This window comes from Echiichthys vipera, assembly GCF_963691815.1.
Source record: "Echiichthys vipera genome assembly, chromosome: 4".
Lineage (NCBI taxonomy): Eukaryota > Metazoa > Chordata > Actinopteri > Perciformes > Trachinidae > Echiichthys > Echiichthys vipera.
The window spans coordinates 2,247,320-2,273,779 of record NC_139829.1 but is presented as its reverse complement, the minus strand read 5'-3'; the positions used below and the strand labels follow the sequence as shown (position 1 = coordinate 2,273,779).

Here is a 26,460-nt window from a genome sequence, read left to right as displayed (position 1 = left end):
TCAGAAATTTTATTCTCATTTCCATTATTAAACAAAATTTAGCACCTAATTAAGTTAGAAAGCAAGCAAGCCAACAAAGTTTCTCATTAACAAAGAAAATGAAATTGTAAAACCCCAAACAGTACGCAACGTGAACATGGTCATTTTTTCCACAAACCAAAAGCATTTTTTTTTTTTTTAAATCTATTCAAAGGTTATACAAATACTTCCATATATATGAAAATGAAAAGACAGAAAACCACATTTAAGGCTGACAACTTCACTAGGAACAAAGATCTATCAACAGTTAAAGTACTTCTGAATCTTTGTGCAATGCCCTGGAGCTTTTTTATGTTACGTGTAGCCTAGCACTGAGACATCACAGGACCACAGCATCAAACATCACTTGCATTAAGCACAGTTATCCATAATGAAAAGAAAAACTTTGAAATTTGTGCTGGCCAAATGAATGCTTTACAATAGTAACAACACGGTGCACCTCTAAATGCAACTATACAGATGACTGAAGGCATACATTAGCATTGCTGATGCAATGCTCCTGATCCCCAACACTGACAAGTCACTGATCTGCACCTTGCCCCACAGCTTCAAATCAAACAGAACCAGCTCAGCTGATGGAACCACTGTCAACACTTGGATTTAAGAAGCACATTGTCAAAACTGCGTGATCTACCATGACAGGCCTGAACCCCAACTTCAAGAAATCTACAACTAAAACAGTATACATATGGACATCTCTGTTTGTGTAATACAGAGCAGAGTGAGGCTGCAGTTACACTGATACATCTGGAACTTGGAAAGGAAAAGAAACAACAGCAACACTGGGCCTTAGCCAGAAAACAGGAGACAGCGCATATAACGTGTTAGTATCTTTTCTATGGAGATGAGATTGATAAAAGACAAGAAACTTAGAAACTGTCATAATCCTTCTTGTCCTTTTTGCCTTCACCCTCAAAGCTGTCTGTCCCATCACTGTTGTCACGGCGACGCTTGCGGCTGTTGCGGATGTTGAAGCGAGGGTTCATCTGTGGTAGAGGGTCCATACCCAGAACCTTATGGATCTGACGGAAAGCCAGAAGCCTCAGGGCAAACTGGACAGAAACACAGAAAGAACATCTCAAAACAAAATATTGACTTTTTTCGTGAAAGCCAGAGACGAGAACACCAACTAATCACCAAAACTCATTTGACACATGACATCCTGGTGAAAAGCTGGTACAAAGTAGAGTCCGACGACCTGGATTGATATCAATTCAGGGATCAACTATCCAATATTTATTTTGAAATTCCCACTTTATATTTATTATGGATTGTTTTTCATTTAAATGTGTGGAATAGCTCATAAATATAGATTTTAGTGTGAGTTTAGTGAGTTGATATACATTAAAGTGATGTGTTAAGTGGGCAGATCGTGTCATATCGACCACAGGCCGCTGAATTCAATAAAAATGGCGCAGATTTTGAGATCAGCAAATATCGTCCAAAGAATCGATATTATATTGCATCATAAGACTTGGGATTTTACGCTTGCTCCAAGGTATAGATATTGACACAAGGACAATAACTAATTATGTCAGCAGCTGGTACTGAAGGCCAGGGGCCTCATTTCTAAAACTGTGGTGTATGGACAAAACATAGGACATGTGTGTGCATAAAAAGATTGCCATTTATAAAACAGTGCGCATGCATGTCATACACCGGTTTCCCTTAATAAATCCCAATCAACTCTAAATGGGTCGCAGCTTTTGCAGCTTCATGTCACGCCCATAGATGCCGATCACTAGTCAATGAAATGCCCCAAATGAATGTTCATTCATACTGACATCATGACAAACAGAGAGAAAAACAAAAAGAGCCACAATCAATGCGAAGTTGGCGTTGGTGTGGAGAGATGGAAAAAAGAAAAAACATGTTGTTTGGAGGGCACATTACTTAAGACAAAACGGCCCTAGAGTGGAGACGTGAAGCAGACAGAGTTCATGCAGAGTCAGAAGAAAAATGAAAAGAGAAGAATGAAAGCATTTTCTCTGAGAGCAACATGAGTGCAGTCACCAGCACCCACTACGTTTGAGCAACAGGACAGCGCTCCTTTATCTCCCTGTTCCCAGAGATCCAAATGGAGCATGAGAACAGTGAGCAGCAGTCTGACGCGGGCGGCTCAGAAGCTGCCGTCCTCATCTGTCAAAAAATCTTCTTGATCTCTGCAGATCTGCTCCCTCCGATCCTTCCATGCACCACATCCTCTAACAGGTGTGCGTCATTACGCACTATTATGGCATGCCTTTTTATGAGCCATTCGATTGTATCTAAAAAGATTTTTCATTTCTAATAAAAAACACTGGAAATAAAAATGAACTAAAACCATAAAAATATAGACTGTATTAAACTGTGATATATGATAAGATTAAAACTGTGCTCCAATCTGCCTGACGGAGGCATCGATAACAGCAACAGTGTGTAAATATTATTTGTGCTGTTCACCATATTATTTATGAGAAAAACTCCATATCTCCATTTGAACTTACAACATCTTGTTTTTTCTCAGACAGAGCCTGACAGAGGTGCTGCAGCAATGGACATGAGAAATATGTTTTTTAAAGATCAAAGCATGTAAACCTATTGCAGTTGACCCAAAAAAATACAAATATGCCCTGAAAACTAGTATAATAGGGCATCTTTAACATCTAAATCCTTAAAAAACTGCTGTATTATCTGAATGTCTGTGGATTCAGAGCATTCATGACAGGTTGAGTTTCTCCACTCATTTTCTCCTATTTAAAGACTTCATCAGCTGGACAGTTGATGTAGAAGTGAAGCGCTGGTACCTGGGCACTGGAGGTAATGTCCTCTCTATGTTGTTCTCCCATAGACGTGAGGGTATCCACAACCTTCTTCTCACAGGGATCCACCAATCCTGGCCCACCTATGAAGGGAATGAAACAGCATTAGATGAGGTTTTATTTCTTTATGTTTTTCAGTGACCTCTGCAGACAGGTGACTTGGAAAGTGTGAAAATGCACCAAAATTACAAATGTACACAAATTAAATAAATCACATGATCGAGCGTTGCCTGATGTTTTCATGAAGTTGGATCACACATCTGAGTTTGTGCACCTTTTCCAAGGTCAAATTCAAGCACTTTTCAAGCTTTTTGGAAGGGTTCTGCTGATTCAGGTTTGGTAAATTCAATATATCTACAAATACATACATATTGAAAATGATTATTTTTAACTAAAATCTTGTAGGTAAAATCTCGTAATACCAGAAGGATAAGAAATTTAAAATAATTACATTTATATATTCTACAGCCATTTGTTGTGAAAGAAATGCAGCTAGAAATTTAAGCATTTTCAAGCACTTTTCAAACCTTGCAAAAACAACATTAAAATTCAAGCATTTACAAGGATTTCAAGCACATGACGAACCCTGAATATAGAACATTTTATTTGTACAGAACATAATATGAATACTATCATCAATCACAACCTGCAATTTCCCAGCTTGGGATCAATAAAGTATTTCTATCCTATTCTAACTAACTTTCGGCTAACTACAACTACACCCTTGTGGTTGTATGGCCTTTCATCCAAACGGTCCACACTTGGAGAAAAAACACTGAAGAAAATATAAACGCAACACTTGTGTTTGCTCCAATTTTTCATGAACTGAAATCAAAGTTCTCAAACTTTCTATGGACACAAAGGCCTATTCCTCTGATATTTTTTTTATCTGTTAGAGAGCACTTTTCTTGTTCCTTCTCAGCTTTTTATTTTTTAATGTTTTACAAAAATGTTAACACTGAGTCAGGGCTTACAATGATAGATATCACATCAATATACAGCTGCTGAAAAAAAGGCTAACAGAACATCTCTAATCAAGTACAACAACAACCAGTGCATAGGAAAATAAAAAAACAGTATCTTACCAGGCAGTAAAATCCCAGAAGAAATACATTCAAAGACACGTCTGAGTGCATCACCTGGGCTGAGGGGGGCAGACGCACTGCTGATGGCCTTCTCAACTAGCAGCTCCATGGCCTGAACAGAGTCAACAGTGAAGAAAGCTCAGACGCCTGGCAGATACACACAACCTCCGCTTGCATTACAACAGTCAGTTTTTAAAGCTGGAATACATTAGAATTACAGTAACTGTTTAATAGTTGAACTCAGTAGTAATTTACTGCATCTTACTGCACAAAAGATCCCTAACATAGCTGCTGATATTCTATGGATTTCAGACGGGCCCAGCATTATATGTTCTGGGAAAGCTCAACAAGCACACAGTCAGCCCACGAGGGTTAGTTTACAGCCTGTGGAGAAATAGATACACGTAGTGTAAAATGAATACTGTGTAAGAACAGGTCAGATCTTGTACTGCATGAATGTAGAATCGTTATGCAACAGGAGAAGATTTGGGTAGCAGAAGCTGGCTGGTTTCTGTCTTTAGTCCAAGTAATACCGACCAATCACATTTGAACATGTGGGTAGACAGTGTGGAGAGCAATCATGTAATCATGGAATCCATCTGCCAACAATTTACTTTTTCAATATTATTTATCTGCATTCATATGCAGGTATCTGTTTATAGAGATACTGTCTCTCAACTTCAACTACGTTCTTGTGTCTCAAGTTGATAGTGATTGTAAACAATGACCACTGCTCAGAAGTCTGGGCCGGATATCCGCTGACTACACCAGCAGTCCTGGAATATTAGCTGTTGACCACAGAGGCGCATTTGCCGTCAGAGAGGAAGGGTTCTGAGATTTCTAACAACCTAACTCAAAGATCAGACAGACAGACAGCCATACAGACAGGAATTCCACCCGGCCACTGCAGCACTCATTTTAACCCATGCAAAGATGCACGTGCACAGATCATTTTCTTTGCTGTGTTCTTCTTCACCACTGGATAAAAGTGTCTACTCTCGACCACAGGTCACATCCCGCTGAGTTATATCCAATCAGCAACCAGGCCTCTCTCAGGAGAAAAGACGGCCTGTTCTCCCACAGAGTTAACAAATGACTGAGCAACTCACATGCAAATTAGGGTTGTTTCAGCTATGGAGACCTGTCTGGGAAACAAACCTTTTAAAAAGATCTCCTGTGCAAGTTAATGTTGTCAAAAAAGACCAAAGAAGAGTTTCTTAAATTGCTAACACGTCAGAGTTTCCACTCCAGCCGTCGTTGGCCGTTAATGAAAAATGGTAGGAGCAGCCAAAAGTCAACCAGTGCTTATAGGCATGTTTAAATACCACACTTACCCATCCTGGGAAGGATGACCATGTAGGAACTCGCTGACAGAGGTCTCGCAGGATTCGGATGATGATCACACAGGACTGAAGTCCATTTGCTCTAGCCTTTTGATGCAATAAAGTTAGGATTATGAAGGAACAAGAGTGACAAGAGGTGGACCGAACAAATGAATCAGTTCTGTCAAAGAGGTCCAAACACTACTGTGCATAATGGAAGCTTGAGTATAGTTTGAGGTGTGTATGAGCCACAAGAGCTTGCAATCAGCTGCCATTCCCAGTAGTCTTGTACCTCACAGTTAGTAAGGGAGTTCAAAGTTTGCAAGATGCACAAGAAATGAAAACTTGTCATCTTCTAAACCCTGACCCCTGGTTTATCCAGGTATCTCACAATCAGGTACTTAAAGTACAAGAGTCCACCTGAAAGGAGAGTATAGGGACTGAAAGAGCAGAGGAAATCTGCTTTACTTTGCCTGTGCTTTTGCTCAGGTAGCAGAATCACAGGAAACTACTCAGATATTCCTTTTTCTCTCAATCCCTATTCTACATAAAATATATAGAATAAAAACAGTACAAACGTTGAACATGAAAGCACTTCTTGATGGCACAACTTTGTGCAAGTTATTGTGCAGCCTTATGGAATTACATGGAACTATAATGCAGGAAAATTGAAAATGTAATACAAGGATGCCAATTCTTTGCTAGAGTTGTTTTCTTTTTTTCATATGAGAGCTTCAAATAAACTAAAATTTATAATCAATACACATGGACATTATATAACCAGATCTTGTAATAGGAGGCATCCTTGAATATTTTTTTTTTTACTTCAAATAGTAATAGTTTTCCTCATTGTTATAAAATGAAAATCAAATGTGTAAAACACAAATAAATGAATAAACAAATATATATGCATCTCATAAGGCTACAATAAGAAAGTAAAATGATGTTCCGAACCTGGAACCACTTAGCGTGGCGCAGAGCAGCCAGAGCGTCAAGGCATTTTTGCCTGTCCAAGACGTCCGCTGGGTCTTTCACCATACCCGAAGTTACATCTAAAAATGGATTTGAAGTGTCAAAATGGTGATGAGGAATGGGTGTTTGACCAGGTCAGCGAGGCTGGCAAAGAACAAACACATTGCCACACATACCAATGTCTCTTTCCCTGACAACCGCCAATTGGTTGCTTATTTTGTCATAAAAAAAACAAATAAACAAAACTACTGACGTTAAAAATGTGAATACAAACACATTTACAGTGTACGGCGTTATGAGAATTTTCTGACTCAACACTGACAACGACTACACTGATGTGTTTGGAAAGCACCAATCTAGCTAAATTACTTGGGTTTAGGCTCACATGTTTTGAAGCCAGTACCATTTTATCAGGCAATTGTGTTGTAAAGTTTACCAGTACCTTAGTAAGCACCATGGAATCTTTTAATTTAATAGATTTTATTTGTTGAAGCAGTGGGACAGAGGAGGGATTCCATGGCTAATGGTTATTAGTAAGAACTTGGTGCAGAGATAAATGGCTAATAGGGAGTGACCTGATAAAAAAGTGGCTTGGCAATAGTAGGTGTGGCAAAGTTTTTGGTGTGTGAGAAAACCTTGGTCAAAAATCCTTCCGAAGCCGTTGGGCCCTACTGAACCTCTGATGGGAGACAATGTACTGGACAATTTGTTGTTTTTTGTTCAAGAAAACAAAGGAGTCTTTGTGCTGAAATGTTTAAATATTACTACCAATATAAGGAGGAGGAAGCAATGGGTGCTGAAGAAGAGAAAAAAACATGAAAACTACCAGCAAACAAAAGGGGTTAGGATATCACTGCATGCATACCTAACATCAGTAGGTTTGAATAAGACCCCAACAATCACTGTATACCAAAGGCTGTACTCAGGTCCAACCAAAGATTCCTCTGTCATAGCCTTCTGTACCTGAACTTTTAACAATACTCCCCTAAGACTCATTGCAAATAATTGGATTTCAAAACAAAATGGTTCATCTTTGTCTTTCCATTGTCAAGTAACTCAAAAGAGAAAATGGGCCATCTTCAAATGATTTGTCCTAATCTTTCCATTGTGAGTGAAATCAAAACGACAAAAACTTGTCAAAAGACTTTCATTTTTGAGTCCTATGTGTGTAATCAACTCAGGGGAGCACTTCAGAACAGGGGACCTCAGCATGGTGAACTGTTGTTCACCAGTACACAAAAGGAAGATTTGTTTCCTGTGGGAAAATAACATCCAATTCCCTCTGCCAAATCTGGATTTGAGAAAAGGTTGCAAAATTCAAACATATTTGCACAATTAATTCCAAATTAAACTTGAGGAACAGAAGAGCCTCCTGGTGTCTATTTGGTCATCTTCTGCAGGACTTGTCTTTTTTGTCTCCTCGTCTCAAAGGAAATTTGGAGAAAAGATACTGTAATGCATGCCTCCTATTGATTATAGCCTACAATAACATGGAAACAGAATCCCCTGGAACACAGGAAACAAAACAGAATCTCACCTGGGATTAACTCGACTTAACACAATGCAAACACTGGTCATGCTTTTTTTCCCAAGGATAAAGATAGCTTTTGAGAGGTAAGAGCAAAAAACCTAAGAGCAATACTGCTGGCACTTTCCTCTTTCATCTCAGGTTCATTTCATACTAGAAGTGATCTGTCCAGCATAATTAGTTATTTTTCTCAATTAATACTTTTTCTAAGTTGGGGATCTCTCACAGGCTCCCATCTTGTTTAATTAAAAAACAGTTTCAGTGGTGTTAAAAAATGAAATTTGTGCAGGCCCATAGACTGTGCACCACAAACCCTGAAGGAAAGAGACCACATCTAAAACTAGCAAATATGATGAGCTTGTGCTTCCTTGGTTGCCCTGTCAATCATTTCTGTTTTCTGAAATCCAAATGAATCATACATGAAGAGTAAGTTGTGAGATAATCTGATTTAAAGTCCAACAAAAATGTTTGTGGAGTGCCAGCAGGACAGCGCTCTTCAGGGTGTCGACAAACATATTGAAACTGATTTCAGAGAGAGATAGCAGAAAGACAAAAAAGGAGGTGCAATGGGAAAGGCTGTGATGGGTTTCCCAACCTCCGTCCTGGCCATTTTCCTCTCGGATGACAGGTGAAGTCAGTGTGATTGTCACTTGCATCTTTGGCTCGGTACAGGATGTCAGAATGATCGCTGCTTCCTGGATTGATCCACTGACTTCATATTTTTCTGGTGTTACAATCTGTAAGAAACGGCGTAGATGCAAATGCACTGAAATTATGTCAAAGTCTATTGTACATACAACTAGCTGACAGTAATTTCTAAGTAACATAAAAAGCATAGCTAGTTGAGATCATCTATACTGCTGGAGTCACATCTCGTGTCACAGTAAATGACAGTGCTCTCCTTCTGCACAGAAGAGTTTACAACTAAATCAAAGGCAAAACAATGTCTCAGAAAGCATGGAGCTGGGTAACTATTAAAGTAGCCACTGAATAAAATTAAGTCTGGTGTGATATTTGTAAAGATAGTACTGTTAGTTGTTTGGGGAGGTGCTCCACAATGTGGGTGAGGAGGTCCTTGGTGGGCTTCTCAGAGCAGAGCAGGACCAGGTTGACATTTTTGTCCCCACGAAGCAGCAAGCCTTTGGCCAGGACTCCAACCCTCATCACTCCTTTCAGGGCTCTAGACAGTCACAAGGAAGACGGGAAGAGAAGATATCCCAGAACAAGCAACAATTCAAATGAATTAGTTAACATTTTGAGAAGTCACATATAACCAAATAAAGACTTTTGTCAAAATAAAATATATATATATATATATTACAACTTGAAAGAGGAAAAAAAATTAGACCAAATTAGACAGCCAAATTTAAAAGCACTCAGAAGGGTGTGTTAAGAAGAATGGCCAAATGAGATGAGCGACGCAACATTTCACATTCTTCTGCTGTTAGCTACATTTATCCAACATATTGTATGGTCTGTGATCTAGATCACATAATACAAACAGAGGTCAACCCATCAACTTTAAGAGTCAAATAGAACTTTTTCTGGGTGTAGTGGCAAGTATAAATAAATTTAGGCCTAATCCACACGAAAACAGGTATTTTTGAAACCACACTTTTAAAGGAAAAAAAAGAAAAAGAAATTGCGGTTTTCCTCAGTTTTCCCGTCCACACATAACTGCTGAAACCGGACTTTTCCAAAAAGTTCACCCCGGACTGCGGTTACAAAAATACAAAAATACCCACGTTCGTATGGACAGCCCCTTATATTCATTCCTGAGTGTTCGTAAGAATGAATTAGAAGTGAGCGGGCTGCAGGTGTAATAAGGAGAGGGGGGATTTCAACAAACAGAACAACAACAAGAACCGCTTCAGTCTTAATGTTCACTGCCACACAGAGGTGCTGCATGGGTGTTTTTTTAGGGCGCACTCACACTGTCCATCCGTACCGTGCCCAAACAGGTTTCAAGGCTTAAGTCTAGGTCGTTTGACCAGTGTGAGTGCAACCGTACCACGCCCGTTTGCACGTGTACCAGCACGAGCGTGCTGACGAGCACGAGGCCTACGGCAATTCTGACGTCATTTTATGTACGCCTGTTCGGACATAGAAAAAAGAAGGAGGGACCATGCGTGGACATTTAAAACAATGGCGGCGAAAGGTTCACATTGGTGTGATGCGGAGTTGGAGTGTTTACTGCAGATTTGGTCGGATGAAAATATTCAAAAACAGTCGACAAGACGCACAAAAACGCCGAGATCTATGGAAAGATTTGTAAACAAAGCGACGCATCGCGATGATGTCAATCAATGCGTGTGACGTGTTACGGCGTGATGACGTATAGGCAGGCAAGATGCATTCGCCGAGGCCCAGGTGGTCTGAGTACAAACGGGCCTGGGCCGTGGGGCGAGAGGGAGGGGGGGACAAGTACCCTAAAGCACGGGGCACGGTACGGACGGACAGTGTGAGTGCGCCCTTAAAGATCAAAGCATTTAAACCTATTGTAGCTGACCAACTAGTATAAAAGGGCCTCTTTAAAAAGGCTAAATGATTAAAAGACCGTAGACAACTTGGACGTTAACGGTTCTTTTAAAAGTATTTTAACATTTTGGTAGACTGTATCTCTACACAAAGGAAAGCTAACCATTCAACCAACATTACTGCAATCAGTACCTGTCTTTAGCAGGATCTTTCTCCTCTTTGTCCTCTTCCTTGGTCTTGTCCTGGTCTGTTATTATGTCTGAGACCAGTTTGAGAGCACGTTCTGTAATTGACACAATCTTCTGGATAGACTGGAGCTCATCTTCTGAGGGGTAAATGGCTGCATGCTTGGTCATAACATAGCGGTCATCTGAAGAATCAGGCCGACGTTGGGGCTGAAAGACACACGTTCAAATATGTGTTTAAATCAGAATCAGTGGTTGCATGTGTGTCTTTTCATCAAACAGTGTTTGTGCCGAATAATGTGTGATAGAGGTTATTGCGCTTACATAAGATAAAGTACTATTAATTGTCTTTTAAGGCTATAATCTGTGATCCTACATAGTGTGACATGTCACAGTAGAATGCTTGACCTTTGTGCATGACAAAATACATTCATCGTTACCTAGAACGCTCATCGTGAAATAACAACTAGTCGACTACTATTATTGGAAACTAGTAAAAATTAATAGTTTTGAAACCCCTGGGCACAATCATAAAGCCTTACCACAGGACCCTGAGGCTGCATGCCAGGCATGCCGGGCCGGACTCCTAGTAGACCAGGAGGCCCCTGTGGATAACCTCCATCTGGCAACCGTCGTCGGTCATCCCAGTGGTGCTCCTCCTCCATACGTCTCCAGTACATGTCTTCTTCATAACGTCTGAAAATATAAAGCCAAAGCTTCAATCTTCAGTGGAACTCAGCTTTCTATAGAATGTGGGACCTAAGCTGCTTTCTTCCATGGTACAAGGGTTTCTTAAACGGTTTAGCCCATTTCTGTACCTTCTGTATTGCAGATCAGTCTCGCTGTATCCTTGCTATACAGTGGAGATCAAATTAGATAATTAGTTAATTTAGAAAAATTATAAATACCTGATTTATTCTGAAATAATGTTATTTTTTGATGTTCAGAATTGTATTTTATTTTTTTAATAACCAAGGCACTTCAACAAAAACCTAATTTTGATCACTATTTTTCACAAAATAAAGAACACTTTCAGATCCCTCCCAGTTATTGGTGTTAATCTGGCACCTGGTGACAATTGATATATATATCAATTGTCACCTGGGCCCAGTATTTCAAAATTTGTAATCTGGATCAGAATAATCCGGATAATGAAATCCTCCTTTTCTCAGTCATGGATCACGGTGATCCTGCTGACTTTATCTGAGTATTTCAAAACACAGGCAGGTCGGATCACTGTGATCCCTACCTGGCCGGATATGGATTTCCCAATCTCAAGTCTCCGCCTCCGGGATCTGAAACATGGTGGACTACTTCATGAAAGGAGTAGCAGAGAGCCGACTTTCACGTCAAAAGTGTAAGTTAACTGTCGTCTATTGTGTAGCGGTTTTAATACCATACGAACGGCAACCAACACATCATGCAAGCCAACTATTTGAATTGTCACCTTATTAAAAGCAGGCCGTGGCGATCTCTAATTGAGACGCGGCCGTGCTAACGGGAGCTAACGCGGCTCCATTGACTTGTGTGTTAAGCAGCTAGCGGGCTATCATTAGCGGCTATCATTAGCGTCACGTCATTTGCAACACGGCAGATTTACAGTATAAGCAGGCTGCATTGTGTACAGACCTGCTCAGTGCTTAGAAAACACAACGCAACACAGTTTGAGTATTAACTACAAGGTTTGTTCAGAAGGTTCAGAATGCTACAGTAGCCTAATGCTGGTGATGATATCATGTTTTTGTGTAGGCTACATAAATACAATTTGGGATTGTGGATTAAGATACTCATACACCTTCTACCTTCAGAGTCCACTCACAGCCATGGACCACTCAGCTACAACAGGGTGAGTGCTGGAAATCCTTGAAAATGCTTTAATTGTATTGATACATTTAAGACTTTCAAGTAATTGGAGTTTGAATAAAGTGCTTGAAACTGCTTAAATTTGTAATGGCATTACTTTCATGGTATTGGTCAGTGACACAATTAGAAACATTTCTTCATCCTAATTCCTCTCCAACATTGGTGAGAGCTTGTTTTTTTTTGCATTTCACTACACTGTTTTTAAACCTTGGTTTTAGCTTTGCATGTGACCAATAAACTTATCCATCTACCACATCAGGCACGGGGGCCAGAGCCAGCGCCAGAGCGACGGCGACGGAAGAGGCATGCCGGGGATGAGGAAGCCTATGAGAGGCTCCTCAAAATGGAGACCGAAAGGGCAGTCAAACAGACTGAACTGGCCAAACGGCAAATTAAGCTGACGCTGCTTCAGCAAAAAGAGACAGAATTAACAATCAAGCTGTTAGAGAAACAGCTTGACATTTGAAATAGCATGGTCCTTAGTGGTCACATTATTTTTTGTTGGAATAAAACTTTGTTTGGACCCTGCATTCCTTTGTCTTTCTCTGTTTTGGTACATGCAAGTTACAATGTTTGGTGAACTAGAATTTGAGAAATAATTGTAATTTTATTTACAGCAGTTTTACAGTGTGGTCAAAAATTTTACTATGCTTTACATTTTTTGATATTACTTAAATTACTTGTTAGAAGTACAACACTAACACTTAAGTGTAACAAACATCTTGAGTAACAATATCTAGGAGAAGTATGCGCTGAGAGTTTGTCAATCCAAGTCAAATCCACCTCTGAGGTGGGATTCAAATGATCCTGAAATTTTGGTATCAAGTTGATCCAGATATCTGACTTAACTTTTGAAATACCCAAATCAGCCTTTTATCTGGATTCAGGGGAGGATTGGATTACCAGAGCTGAAACCCTGATCTTCAGGATCAGGATTCTCCTGATCTGTGTTGAAATACCCAGTTTTCAGATCAGATCTAGATTTAATCCAATCCGACCAGGATAATCCTGTCAGATCACGTTTGAAATACTGGGCCCAGGTGCCAGATTATATATATATATATATAAATAAATAAAACTCCTGGTTACAAGATACCAAGTTGCTCTAAGGAGACTGAAACCCTAAGACAGCAGGTTGTCCAGATGAAGACCAAAGGGAGAGGTTGGGCGTTCACACTCTGTGATTTGAAGAAGATTGAAACTTTACAAGGACACAGATTAATTTAAGTCCCTCAAAAAGGCCGGTCGTTCACGTAAAACAAGTGCACCAGAGGACAGGATTATGAAAAGACTCAATGGGTACTTTTTGGACTGAAAGCCCACTCTGCAGTGACCAAACCTCTCATCAGCAGAAAGAATAAAAAGCTAGACTGTTCTATAATTTTGCTCACTTCAATAATCTGATTACTCCCTTAACCGAGGAAAGACCATTTTCGGATTATTGATCTACATGTAAATGCACCGAGTAAAGATTCCACAATTGCAGATACCCAATTCAATACATCAGTAAAAAAATAAACCAAAAACCAAAGCATTATATTCTATTTGTGGTGGTAGCTGACAGGATTATTTTTTCAGTTTCAATATTCACTCACTATTTTGCCGTTGAGGTTTCAGGTGGGAGTGGGCAAGGACAGCGTGATTTACGCGATTTTAATGTGGAGAGAATGGCAGTCTTCTGGAGCCACAGCCACCTGCTCCGAGGCCTGGCATTACCAATCAGTTAGAATAGTTCACCTGGGATATGAGTCAAGATAAATGTTGTATATCAGAGCATCCTGTGTGTTCTTACCCACGACCCAAGGTGAACTAACCAACACCTAAACAGTCCTCTGTGAATACCTATTCAAGAAGAACCATACCTCATCTCCATTCTCCAGCGTTCCTCCTCCTCTCTTCTTCTCCAGTACTCCTCTTTCTGCATCTGCTTTCTCATCTTCTCTTCCTGAATCTTTCTGGCTCGGATGCTTGGCTTGACCTCCACCTGGAGATCTGGGTTCACCTTTTTCTACAAAACAACCATGTAAAAAAGCCAATTCATGGGTGTGATATAGAAAATAGAAATAAACTCTTCAGTAAGTTGTTAATAAAGGAAAAATAATGACTTAAACATAAGCAGACTGCTTTATTTATCAAGCATCTCAGTCATCCCTCAACATTTGGCAGATAGTTGGACTAGGACTTCCACCTCACAGTAGAGCATTAAAGAGATTAGATCAGATGTGTGTGCACCATAAAGGAGAGAGGACAAAGTATCTGTGTATAAAGAAGAATCACTTTACCCACAACTGTAAACTAAGACCGAATGCACATTACTCTCAGAGCAGAAAACGAAAAGTCCTGAGACACCTGATGAACATACCAGAATATATTTAAAGTCTGTGGAGCATGAGAGACAGGTCAGCTACAAACCTTGTATTGCAGACGATGCCTGCGACCTTTCAGATGCATTTCCTTTGCATTTGGATCGTTGAAACTACATTCACACAGCTTGCAATGGAAGCGGATGACTTTGCCTTCATCGTTTCTGACCTAGAAAGGCGTTACACAAATTACACAAGATTTAAATGCATTTCTGCTTGGTAAGTATAGGTTGGCTCTAGCTTATGCATTGGTCTGTCAAAACTTACTTCTTCAACATAGTCATGACCAACAGGCTGGACGTCGCTCTGCAGTGTAGCCAAGGCTGACGTGGACAGACAATCGGAAACTTCAGTCTTGGGGTCATGAGTGGCGGAAGAGGGCGTTGCAGGTTTAGAAGCTTCAACTTTGGCCTCTTCCATCTTCCCTGTGGTCTGCAATTTATTTCCACCTGCGTTCAAGAAATGACAATGTTGTTTAATCATAGACCATTAAACGTAGTAGTTGGTAAAAAAAAAAAAAAATGTTGCTAAGGTGACTGCAAAAAGGAATTATCCATTCTATCTATTTATTTATTTATTTATTTTTGGTGGTTGTCATAAGGGATAATGTGGTGGATTACCACCACCTATACAGTGATAATACAGCTGACAACTCAATTTTCTTGGGACTGATTAATGTCTTTGCACAAAGGATTGTTTTCCTAAACAGAATCATACTAAGACCTAATTTAACTAAAGTGCCTTAAATCAATGCTATTACAGTATAAGAAAGTACATAGTTTGACGTGATTATATTCTAGCCTAATGTGCAGAACATATAACAGTACTGAAAATGAAATCACTAAACTTTGTTTCATCTTAAACATTCACAACATAGAAATGGCATGTTTGTGGCAAGTGGCTTGAATGAAACCAGACATTTCTGGTCCAGTTGGCTGCACCGGGATGCACTCATTCTTGCTACAAACTAAGTGTCCATATGAATAAAAAAAAGGCAACCAAATATGCATTTGAAAGAGCATCAAAATCATTGATACCTGCCTATTTTTACAACTGTAACAAATGTATTGTGAGCCTGGATATTGGCGCACCTCAGTCTATGGTATCACATAGTGATATAGTGTAGTGAGGAGCAGAAAAAAGTAATGCAGTAAAACAAAAACGACAAAAAACCAATGGGAGTTTTTTGATAAGGGTAGGATACTTTATCCTGCAGTGAACGACCACAACACTATTCGAGCTGTGTTAACACAGTACGGCACAAAAAAACCAAAAAGCTCACTGTGGCTGTATCTGTGTCATTTTAGATTCAAATTCCTTTGTCATTTATCAGCACTCATATGTTATGAACAACAGCACTGGACTAACTGAAACCTGTATGTCTCATAAGCAGGAATGTTCCTGAACAATAACAAAGCAGAATTATACTACTACTACTGGTTCAAAAAAATTAAAAAAATTCAAACAAGTGAGAAATAAGCAGGGGTACAGTGCTGCCGCTCTGAATAGTTGGCGTTTAAACAATGTAGTTAACATTCATAGTTTTTTTTAAGCACTTCAAGATCCGCCCATTATTAAAAAGGTAATTCAAGAAAGACGATGAAAACAAAGAGTTTGTTATCGTTTTGACCTTTAAGGTGGCTCAACTCATGAACTAACATGAAAGAAAAAAACTTCCATTTTAACATTTCTGGTAGTTGTTAAAGAGTGGTAAAAGACTGAATTATGGCGGAGAAAGAGTGTATGACAGCGGCATTATTCACACCGGAAGCTGTGCGAATGTGTGACAAAAGGTTTCAATATTCACTGCAGCTCAGGAGGAGTCCCTAAGCAGGAAAAGCTAAAACTGAGCTACTGTAAGATATTGAGTGTTTTTTAGAGAAACGCTCTGAATTAATTTAAGTTCCCTCTGGCATACAGTTAACTACATAGTGTGTGTCTACAGCTTTTATTGTGAAAAGGTAAGAAAGGAAGAAGTGAAGCTATCTGTGTTGCCTTTGTCGAGGTTGAAAGTAAAATAGTTTTCTGTCTGATCCATAGATGAATGAGGTAAGACCCGTAAAATGTATCTTGAGCCGAAAAAATAACGTCACTTTTTCACACGGCAATATTCATGTTCTGTGTGAAAGTAAAAAAAATATTGAAGTGCATGTTAATTGCAGGAAAAAGACTACCCCGTTGTGTAAATGCCTTGACACGGTTGACTTCTATTGGGAATACTTCGTCACAGTAGGTTACACAACCTTAGAAAAGGTGTAACATTTTAATAATGCGCATGCTCTCTGGTAGTAAAAAAAAAAAAAAAGCACTACAATACTGAAAAGAAGCCAAGTTCTGTACCCTCAGTGTGTGCTTACTGACCAACAAAATTTATCTTGGGGGTGTTGACTTTCTTCCCAGCTGAGGCAGAGTTGACAGCAGAGAGGTTGTTGGCTAATTGGTTCTTGACACCTGCCATACCACTGCTGACTACATTGACAGGTTTCAGGTAGGGGGTGCTGGAGCTGGTTGCAGGGCTGGAGGAGACAGCCACACACAGGGAGCTAGTGGTGCTGGAACTGCTCAGAGTAGCTGTGGTGGTCTTGCTGGGAGCAGCTGTAGTGGAGGAAGATGTCTGAGTGGCCATGCTGGGCTCAGTGGAGGGAATGGGCTTACCAAGTTTGGTATGAAGCTTCACAACCTGGAGAGCACAGAAAGAACATTTCCATTTAACATACTAACAACACAGAACACTACAAATTACAAAATATACAATCTCTATATAAATTAAAAAGGTTTTAACTATTACTTCAGATTTTGTAGTTCTATACGTATATACACATTTAAAACCCAGGCATGCTGATGTGCAATGAACCCAGCTGCCTATGAGTTATTGATAACTTTCACTACTCGCAATGTTGCCTTGTCATTCAACCCTGCCAGCTTTTCCATTTCACACAGCTGTCAGTTCGGTGGTGTTGCGGCTCTGTGACTACCTCCGTTGCCGGGTCAGAAGCTTAGCAGATCTGTCCCCAATTCCGTATCTGTGCCTCTCACACAGACGGCGAGGCTTAATAAAGGCGCAACAGCCCCACTATTAAAAGACATTGTGAAAGGGGCTTAAGACTGCAATTTTTCTTCAAATATAGGCGATATATCGATTCTGAACATTGGTTATCTTTGATTAGTAATAATCAAAAGAGGCTGATAATAATCAGTAACAGTCCTAATACAAAACTATTGGTCGACCCTTAGATTGTACACTTTATCTTCTTGTTTTTATAGTTCATCTTCTGTCCCCGTTATCCCCAACATGATCTGAAGGTGTCCATGTGTTTCCTACTAAAGACTAAAGATATGCAGGTTTAGCTAGTTGTACTTTTAACTGTCCATAGGTGTTTACGTGGATGGTCGTATGCCTATCTTTCATCCATGCGAGTCCAGTATCCAATAGAATTATAACTCTATGAGCATAGACAAAAAATAAAAAACAATTTGAACTTTGACTTTGGGATACAGTATTTCACAATTTCCTCTTCCATCCCTAATTCAAAGAGAGATGGAGCTACACCCGAGGGCTGTCTAATCCGTTAATACCACCCAACAAGGATTAATACCACTTTATAACTGATTCAGGGTAGATATGCAATTTCCTACTCATATCCATACCTTTTGGTGTTTGGCTCCACGGATGTGGGCAGCATAGGCATCTGCGCCAGTGCAGGAAACATCGCAAAGTTCACAGCGGAGCTGGTTTTGAGCATTGCGGGCCAATACCCCTCCACCACTACCGCTGCTGGTGCAGCTCTGGGAAACCTTCAGTGCAGCTTCCTTCTTCTTGTGCTTCTGGCCTTCCAGATGCTCTTTGTATGTCTTATGCATTCAATGTTTGGAGAAAGACGAAGCCATTAGTCATACTGGTTGACAATAATTTGTTTGGGACACTAATGATTTTGTTACTGAATGTGATTTAGGGACAACAAACGTAAAAACAAATAATCTACTTTCATCCAAGGTTTTCTCTACTCTATGCTTTAGAAGCTAAAGAGAAACTTTTTTTTAATAGAATCAAATCTGCTCTTCTTATTTTGTGTACTCTGCAGCGGATTTTCAAATAGCTGATTGGCTCAGGGTGTACTCAACACCTATCTATACAAATAGCTTCCCAGATCCTGCCACCTGGCTGGGGCACTCTTGACAGTAAGAGTAATTATGACTAGACAGACTACTCTATGACCACAATGAGTACAGATATAGATATGTATACTTGACTCACAGCAAGGTGAGGTTTGTTTGGGTTTGCTGGATAAAGAAAACGCGATCACAAAACACCAGTTGTAGCCCTCTGCTGGCTTCCAGTTAATTTCAGGATTGATTTTAAGATTTTGTTGCTTTGTTTTTTTTTTCAACCAATCAGATGCTCCTGGATGTTTCCAGACACAAAAACAATAGCAACCAAGCTTTTAGTGTGGCTGCCCTCTTATCTTTGGAACAGCTCACCTGCTCATCTTCTGTTTTTTTGCAATTATTTTACTATCTTGTATTCATTTGTGTTGGTTTTGTTCGTCTGTTAAGCAGTTTGGTAAACTGTGGTTGTTTCAAATGTACCATACAAATAAAGTTTCACTTGACTTTATAGTTTATAGGCCCAATTCATCTCAAAACTTTAAATCATTCTATCGCTTCAAGTGGATCATCATGGAGATGAGAAAAGATGTACACACTGTGGTGACCAAAGCCAATACGACAGGGTATTTTGTGCTTTTCGCCACAACAATACTGCATCTTAAAATACACTTATACAATAATTAGGTGCATCCTACTTGATTTCATTGCAGCTTCCGTCAGTACTCCTGTCTTTTTCTTCAAAGTACTGTTACTGTAGGTAACACACTGACTATTGATAAATACTTCATACAACCATAAACTTTAAAACAAATGGTGTCATTATGGGCTGTATTAAACTCACCTGTGGGCCGGCACAGCTGATCTTACAGACATCACAGTAGTGGATCTGAGGGGGTTTGGGTGGTTGCTTGGGCCGAAGCTGCTTACTCTGAAAGGGGGGTTTCTTAGTGAAAGTGTTCCCCGTCCATGCTGCTGTTGCTGCTACAGCTGCCACCGCCTGCTTCTGTTGCTGTTGCTGCTGATAGTAGTTGGAGGCTGCAGAGTAAACTGCTGCTTCATAGCCCGAGTATGAGGTTCCTGGGAAGGGATAAGGCAAGGCCGACTTAGAACCTACTCACTGCTACACCCAGCACAGGTAAGGTTGATGGGAATTATAGTGTTGCTGGTATGTGGTCATAAACCAATATATTGAACAATCATGAACAGGTCAGTGTGATCAAGTTTAACAATTCATCTTGTGGGGAACATCAAATCCCTAAAGCTAGGGGTGGAACAATACAAGAAACTCATGATACAATAGTGTGACGATATTTGGGCCTCGATAATGATATTATCACGATACTTGATATCTGCTATAAACGATAGATTTATCAAGATATCTGTGTAACTGAAGAAGAAAATTACCAGGAATAAGGCAGTCATTATGTATTAAGTCAGAGAACTGACATAAAAGCTTATCGGATTCATCAGTAGGCATTACCAACTGGCTAATCGCACATAAAACAATGCAGAACAAATTGCATAGTGCCCCTTTAAAAACCACACACTGACCACTCTGTAGCCTTCTGTAACACTTCAACACCATTAAGTGCCAGTATGACTCTCGTGCATCACCTGAGTCTGAAGTACGCACGCTTGCAGCTCCCAGTTGCTGTCTAATAAAGTGAGCAGCATTGCGGGTAAGTGCAGCTCTTTCAGCAGATTGAAGTAAATACTCCACCTTTGCTCTCGTCTCTGAATACAATGTTGGACTAGCTTTATCTGTGAATTATCTCTGAGTCGGTATTTCGTATAGTTCCAGTGTTGTTAGCATTTGGTCAAAACCTTTGTTCCCTGCCTCACTATACGACCGAAGGTACTTGCAAAAAAACACAGCAATAGACTTGGTAATACTCGCAGCCCTTGGAGACGCTAAAGGACGCTTTGCTTTAAAAACTAAATCAAGTGTTGACTGACTTCTACGAGTGCTAATGTCAGCCGCTTTCTCCACCGAGACGAACTCGGGACGATGGCGAATGAGGTGGATGTGCATATCTGTGTTGCTGTTGTAGTTTACAGTTATAGTTCTTGCAGATTGCGTAGACTTTATCTAGTGTTTCCCTAGACTTTTGGCTTAAAAATCGCAGGTGCCTTTCACTAATTTGTCACGGCACCTATATTCATTCCTCTTCTCAACCGCAGTTAATTTCTGCCAAATTTACCCTCATTCCAGTATAAGCATGCTATGGTGCTAACCTAAGAGGATGATGGTAAATATTATACCTGCTTAACATCAGCGTGTTAGGATTGTCACTTTGCACTTGTTAGCATGCTAATGAGAGCATTTAGCCCAAAGCACCACTGTGCTAAGACTCTACAGGCTGCAGATACTCTGTATTTTTACTGGTGATGCATTGTGGTAGCCTGACTCCGCCAGATGGATTGATTAGCATAATTCGCATTTGCTCAGCATATCCATCTAGGAACTCTCAGTTGGAGATCTGTTGGAAAGAGGCGGAAATACTGGTGGCTGAATCATCTGTCAGACAGGCCAAATCAACCAATCAGATCAACAAAGCGCATGAGGTACTAAGAGCGTCAAGGCATAGTAAACAACATGACAGTAAAGGATACTTGCCGTGTGTGTAACGGGAATTTACGGATCAAAAGGCACAATTTCAGGTGCCCGGTCCATATCCAATAGAAGGATCACAGAGAAAAAAAGAGTTAGCAAGCAGCTTACTCGATAGCTGCGCTCATCCCATCTCATCTGTGGAATGATCATGTTGTTTACACTGAACAGTCGCTTTTCGTTGGGTCACACTTCGAGTTGCCGCAAAACCAACGCTGATTAGTTCGGTCACTTGGGCAACCTTCTCCAAATTTTCTCTGCCGCAAGTTACCAGACTGATCTTGGACTAAAATACAATGGAGCTCAGAGATCAGGATGGTCTCGCAAGGCTAGCATTGTGGATGAAGTGAACCAATTTCTGTATCATACTCTATAAACCAACATTTAAAGCTTACCAGAGTAGGTGACAGCATTTGTGCTATAGGTTGGGCTTTGGGAGTAAGAAGGGACCACTGAGGGGGCAGCGGCCACAGGCTGGACAGTGGAGGTGACTGGGTAGATGGAGAAAGTGGATGATGCTGGACTGGGAGCAGCCGGCTTTATCACTGTCACCTGTCGCGACTGCTGGCTCTGGGTGTATGACGATACCCCCTGGCTATATCCTGGTTTAGGGGCTAAAAAATACAAAATTGCATATACATACCTCTCAGATTATCATTGTTAATGTACAGCAAAATGTTGACCAAGCACTGTAAAAATAAATTGCTAACTACGTGTATGTTTTGGCCTTAATTCGAGAATTGCATGTGACGCTGCTGTGGGACACTTGTCTCTTAGCCAGACCATGCTAGTCAGGGAAAGCCCTAGATATAGAGCAAACAAAAATGAGAAACCAGAACTACTAATGGCGGATTGTTCAGCTGACCAACAACCATCTCTCTCTCTATTATAGGAGTGTTTATTGTAGTGGAGTCTGCTACATACAAGGGATTCACAGGAAAAGGATGAATGCATGTAATCTAGCAAAATTTTATTACATTGATAACAGCATTACTGCTTACGGCTTGCCATATTTACACATAGCAGAACTGTATAAATTTACTACTGATGCAAAAATAACCTACTTCCTCTGCTTCACATTAAAACGTTTTTTTTATTGTGAGGCAGCCACCAGAAACTCAATGCATTAGTCACCACGATTAGCACTGACTGATTCATTTTCGCAAAGGAGGAACTTGGAGAGGCTCCAATAAGCAGTTAGATGAACATCTGCAGGTGACGGGGCTGAACTCCCTCAGCAAGGTAACCAGCTGTACAACTGTTGTGTGGAAAACACTTGTGCTGTGTGCAGCATAAAACTAGAGACCATCTTTGGAAGGCATCACAACAGCCTCGATGCCAATTTGGGCCAGGGACAAAGTGTGGGTGGTGGTGGTGAGCTCATCTACACACCTGTAAAGTTCCATGACTGCGTCTTGCACGGTAATCACTTATAATGGTGAGAGGCAGGATGACACGTTATCTCATATGAATGGATCCAAAGGAGAATGAAAATGAATTGAATGGATTTAGCATACCTGTCTGGTAGTAGGAATCTGCCACGCTGGGTTGTGGCTGTGCAGCAGCGACTGCCGCTGTAGCAGTGGGCTGTTGGTAATACTGCTTATTTTCATAAGCTACAGCAGTAGCTGTGGACCGAACATAGGTGTAAGAGTCCTGCAAAGGAAACCAATAAAACAGAGTTCCAGGGTTAGGAGTTCTGGTTCCCAGTCCACACGTCGAAGACAGTGAACCCCAAATTGCTTGCAATGCAGCGTGTGTGTGGATGGGTGACTGAGAGGCACATTGTAAAACAGTTTGGATCAAAGGCCTTTCAGGAAATGAACCATAGCTCAGCTCATGTCATCCAGTAATTAAAGTCTGTGGAAGTCCGAAATATTTAAATATCTCAGGTCATAATGTCTGATGAAAGTCATTTGAGATGCCGTGGCTGTGATGACAGCGCTCCACGTTATGGAGCTTGAATTTCTCATAGTGCTCATTAAACCGAACATTTCCTACTGCTGTAGGATGTTTACATATTAATGCTTGTTGAACACGTATTTGCTTTTTAGGTTTTATTTTACTTACAATGAGCGTAGTTCAATGCTAAATGTATCCTCTATTCAAACAACAGACTACTTTTGAAAGTAATTTGGATGTCTGTGCTTTGTGGAGCAACGGAGCTCCTGGAAGTTAGTTGAAATAGCCCTAATATTGGTGTGGGAAAAAAATCCATCATCCCTTCATTGGTCAATCAAGGCAGAGTCCTTACTACAGCATAGGGGTGGGCGATAGGACCTACAATGTAACTTAATTGAACCCGTATCAATTAATTCTTTAATGGAATCCAATGGAAATAATTATAACTGAATGCTGTATGAATATTTAAATTACACCCATGGTCCTCTGTAGATTATGAAGGCAGAGCGTCCCATCCCCACCCTCTGAAATGCAAAATGCTAAAAACCAGTTGTGTAACTTGTGGTGTACCTGGTAGTTTTGTGAGGTGACTGGGGGTGGTGGTGGGGGGACTTCAGGTTGGCGCTGAGGGTAGCCGTAGTCAGTCGCAGCGTGGGTTGGCTGGTATCCTCCATAAGCTGCAGCAGTAGCAGCTGCTACTGAGACGGGCGCAGGCCTGGCTACAACTGTAGCTGCTGTGGGAGCATAGGCTGCCGCCACAGTGTGGGCTGCCACAGGTGCTTGATGAACTGTGTAACTCGCCACTGTGGTGGGATGAGTGTATGCTACCCCGGCAGCTGGCTGCTGACTGGTAGGGCAAAACAAACCAAGAGAGAAATGTCAGGCTAGCTGGACGGTTGTAGACATCACTCGATTTCACACAATGATAGCATCACCATGACACTAGTGGTGCAGAGCTGGGTATTGAAAAAATGAAAAATAGTCCTACCAGGTATTGAAAAAACCTTAAGGAAAATGGTGCTAAATTGTGTGTTTTAGAGTAATAGCCAGTCACACAGATGAAAAACTACGTTGGTGGTTTCCCCAATTAGCATGATTAGCTCTGAGTGGCACTGTCAGGACATACAGCAGGGGGAGAGGACTATGGTTAGATTCTACGGGGCGGTGGTGCCGTGTTCCAGCCGTAATGTGGCTGCCACTCTACAATGCTTCTGATTCAGCGCAGAGCCTGCAGCAGCTCTCCATTCTGCTACAGATGAAGGCAGCAGCACACATAGCCAAGTAAACTCTCCAGTCTTAGAACAGGATCATACTGCCCTGAGGTTATACAGATCCACAATCACTTTTTTTGAGCATTCACTCAATATGGCAAAAATAGGGTTACCCCAAGATATTTTATGTTTTCTGAGTTCCATTTCCAAGCTTTTGTAATTTCTTGGAGATGGGTATAATTAATAATTAATTGAGTCAAGTTGCACCAATCAGGCTGATGGTGTCACAAGCCTAAACCTGACACAAGCCTGAAAGATAGAAAATATAGACACAGTGGAGCGCAAGAATATCTTCCAGGAGTGACTGTCTGAAAGTGTGCGTTGTTGTCCCCCTCTATAAATGATTAGTGCCCCTTTTTATGATTGACAGCTTCTCATACTGCCTTCAAATATGTATGTAACACTTTTGCTTTGCAAGATGCTTGTACAAACAAGTCATTTTGTAGTATAACCCCACCCTTAAAGCGCCAGTATGCCTCGTCATTTTTAACTGCTGGCTGCATGGTCAAACATCACATGAATAATGGATATACGGTATACTCTGGTCAAACAACACTTCATATGAACCCCTTCTGAACCCCTGAACTGTTAGGCCAGTGTTCAGACTAACAATAACACTGGAACAAAAGACAGTCTCCATGCTCATTCTTCTGACAAATACGTTTTATTTGGCTCACCTTTAGCCACAATGTAATATCAACGTAAATGCACACCGTGCTGGCCACAGAAATGTACAGTAAATGTGTACATTGCGGGTGGAAAAATCACTGGCCAACTTTCACAGTTTACATAAGTGAATCTATTTTACACCACTGTATTGTTAGTTTTTGGTGTCTTATGCATGCATTACTGAGACAGGGCTTCCTCCACAGCATGTTTTTTTTCACGACATGAACATTGGGTTCAGAACCGGGGAGAAAGGGAAGATGGTGAGAAAAACTGGGGGTGAGTAGACATTCCATGACCCTTAAAATGATGATTTACTAATATAACAGTTAAGGACAAAGGTAACCATAGTCAATGATTTCCATGGACAGTACTTTTTGAATGATATGGCGAACCTCTACCAAGTTGTGATTTATGGTGGCATGGTAGAGTTGCATACGGGCCAAAAACACACCGTGCTGCCCCTAGCATGAACGCAGCCTTTCCGTTTTTTCCAACGCAGTGCAATTTCCAGCGTGAACTCCGGTATTGAACTGCAGCACTGATGACGCCCCCTCCCCCCTCCTCCTCCCCCAGCTTGAACAATGGTCGCAGTGGGAACCAGACACGGTACATACCTGCACACATAAACACTCCCTTCTGAGCTGAGAAAAATTGTGCAGCATGTTGGAGCCAGTTATCGAAGGTCCCCTTACCTGTACTGGGCGGCAGCGCCGTGGGTAAATCCAAAGTAATTGCCGGTAGCCATTTTGGCATCCTCACCAAGCCGGCTGGGCACTGCGGAGGACAGATACACAGGATCATGCTAAGCTAACAGTTAGCAGCAGGTCCAAGGACTAACCTTTAACATCTCAATCTTCATATTGCTTCTAAGTTTATAAAGTGACTGGAGTCTTTCTAGCTTATCAAATGATATTCACGGTTTTAACAATACTCACCATAGGTGAAGGACACAACTGGACATATGGGAATCATTGGTTTTGTCAATTCAACAGACGGCCGAGTACTAGACCAGCGTATTTATATTACATGTCGTTCCCGGAAATGCCGTGTTGGTGCATGCGCGGAAGAAGGGGCTGCAGCAGGGCCGTTGTGTGACCGTGTGACGCGCACAGTTTCTGGTGTTATCAAAGAGGTTATACTAATTAGAGGTTGAATATGTATAATCTCTATTAAAAACTATATTTCTTAAAAAAAAATACAACCACGGAGCGTTTTGAGGGGTACAGACAAAAAAGTATTGATTTTCCATTTTAAAAAAAAATGG

The 26,460-nt window shown here is 40.8% G+C and overlaps 1 protein-coding gene and 1 long non-coding RNA gene across 3 annotated transcripts; one reads left to right on the top strand and one right to left on the bottom strand.

Moving 5' to 3' along the window:
- On the bottom strand, nucleotides 1–26,252 carry zfr (zinc finger RNA binding protein). Of its 2 annotated transcripts, XM_083912303.1 has the most exons (20): nucleotides 26,132–26,252; nucleotides 25,889–25,970; nucleotides 23,827–24,103; nucleotides 22,872–23,010; nucleotides 21,750–21,968; nucleotides 19,585–19,820; nucleotides 18,285–18,488; nucleotides 16,998–17,316; nucleotides 14,904–15,085; nucleotides 14,686–14,805; nucleotides 14,136–14,281; nucleotides 10,953–11,106; nucleotides 10,418–10,620; nucleotides 8,777–8,927; nucleotides 8,343–8,484; nucleotides 6,202–6,299; nucleotides 5,260–5,355; nucleotides 3,926–4,037; nucleotides 2,826–2,923; nucleotides 1–1,091 (listed from the first exon to the last, which is right to left on the bottom strand). In XM_083912303.1, exons 1-20 carry the CDS (start codon nucleotides 26,166–26,168, stop codon nucleotides 909–911), a joined length of 3,198 nt encoding a protein of 1,065 aa, XP_083768429.1. In that variant the 5' UTR covers nucleotides 26,169–26,252; the 3' UTR covers nucleotides 1–908. The 2 variants fall into 2 exon arrangements, 1 of the variants encoding a protein (XP_083768429.1); XR_014593171.1 differs by lacking the exons at nucleotides 1–1,091; nucleotides 2,826–2,923; nucleotides 6,202–6,299 and having other exon boundaries at nucleotides 3,998–4,037.
- Nucleotides 11,908–12,803, top strand: LOC310946021. The gene is made up of 2 exons (XR_014593172.1): nucleotides 11,908–12,256; nucleotides 12,533–12,803. It is a non-coding gene; the product is annotated as an uncharacterized lncRNA (long non-coding RNA).
- Nucleotides 26,253–26,460: the final 208 nt, after the last annotated feature.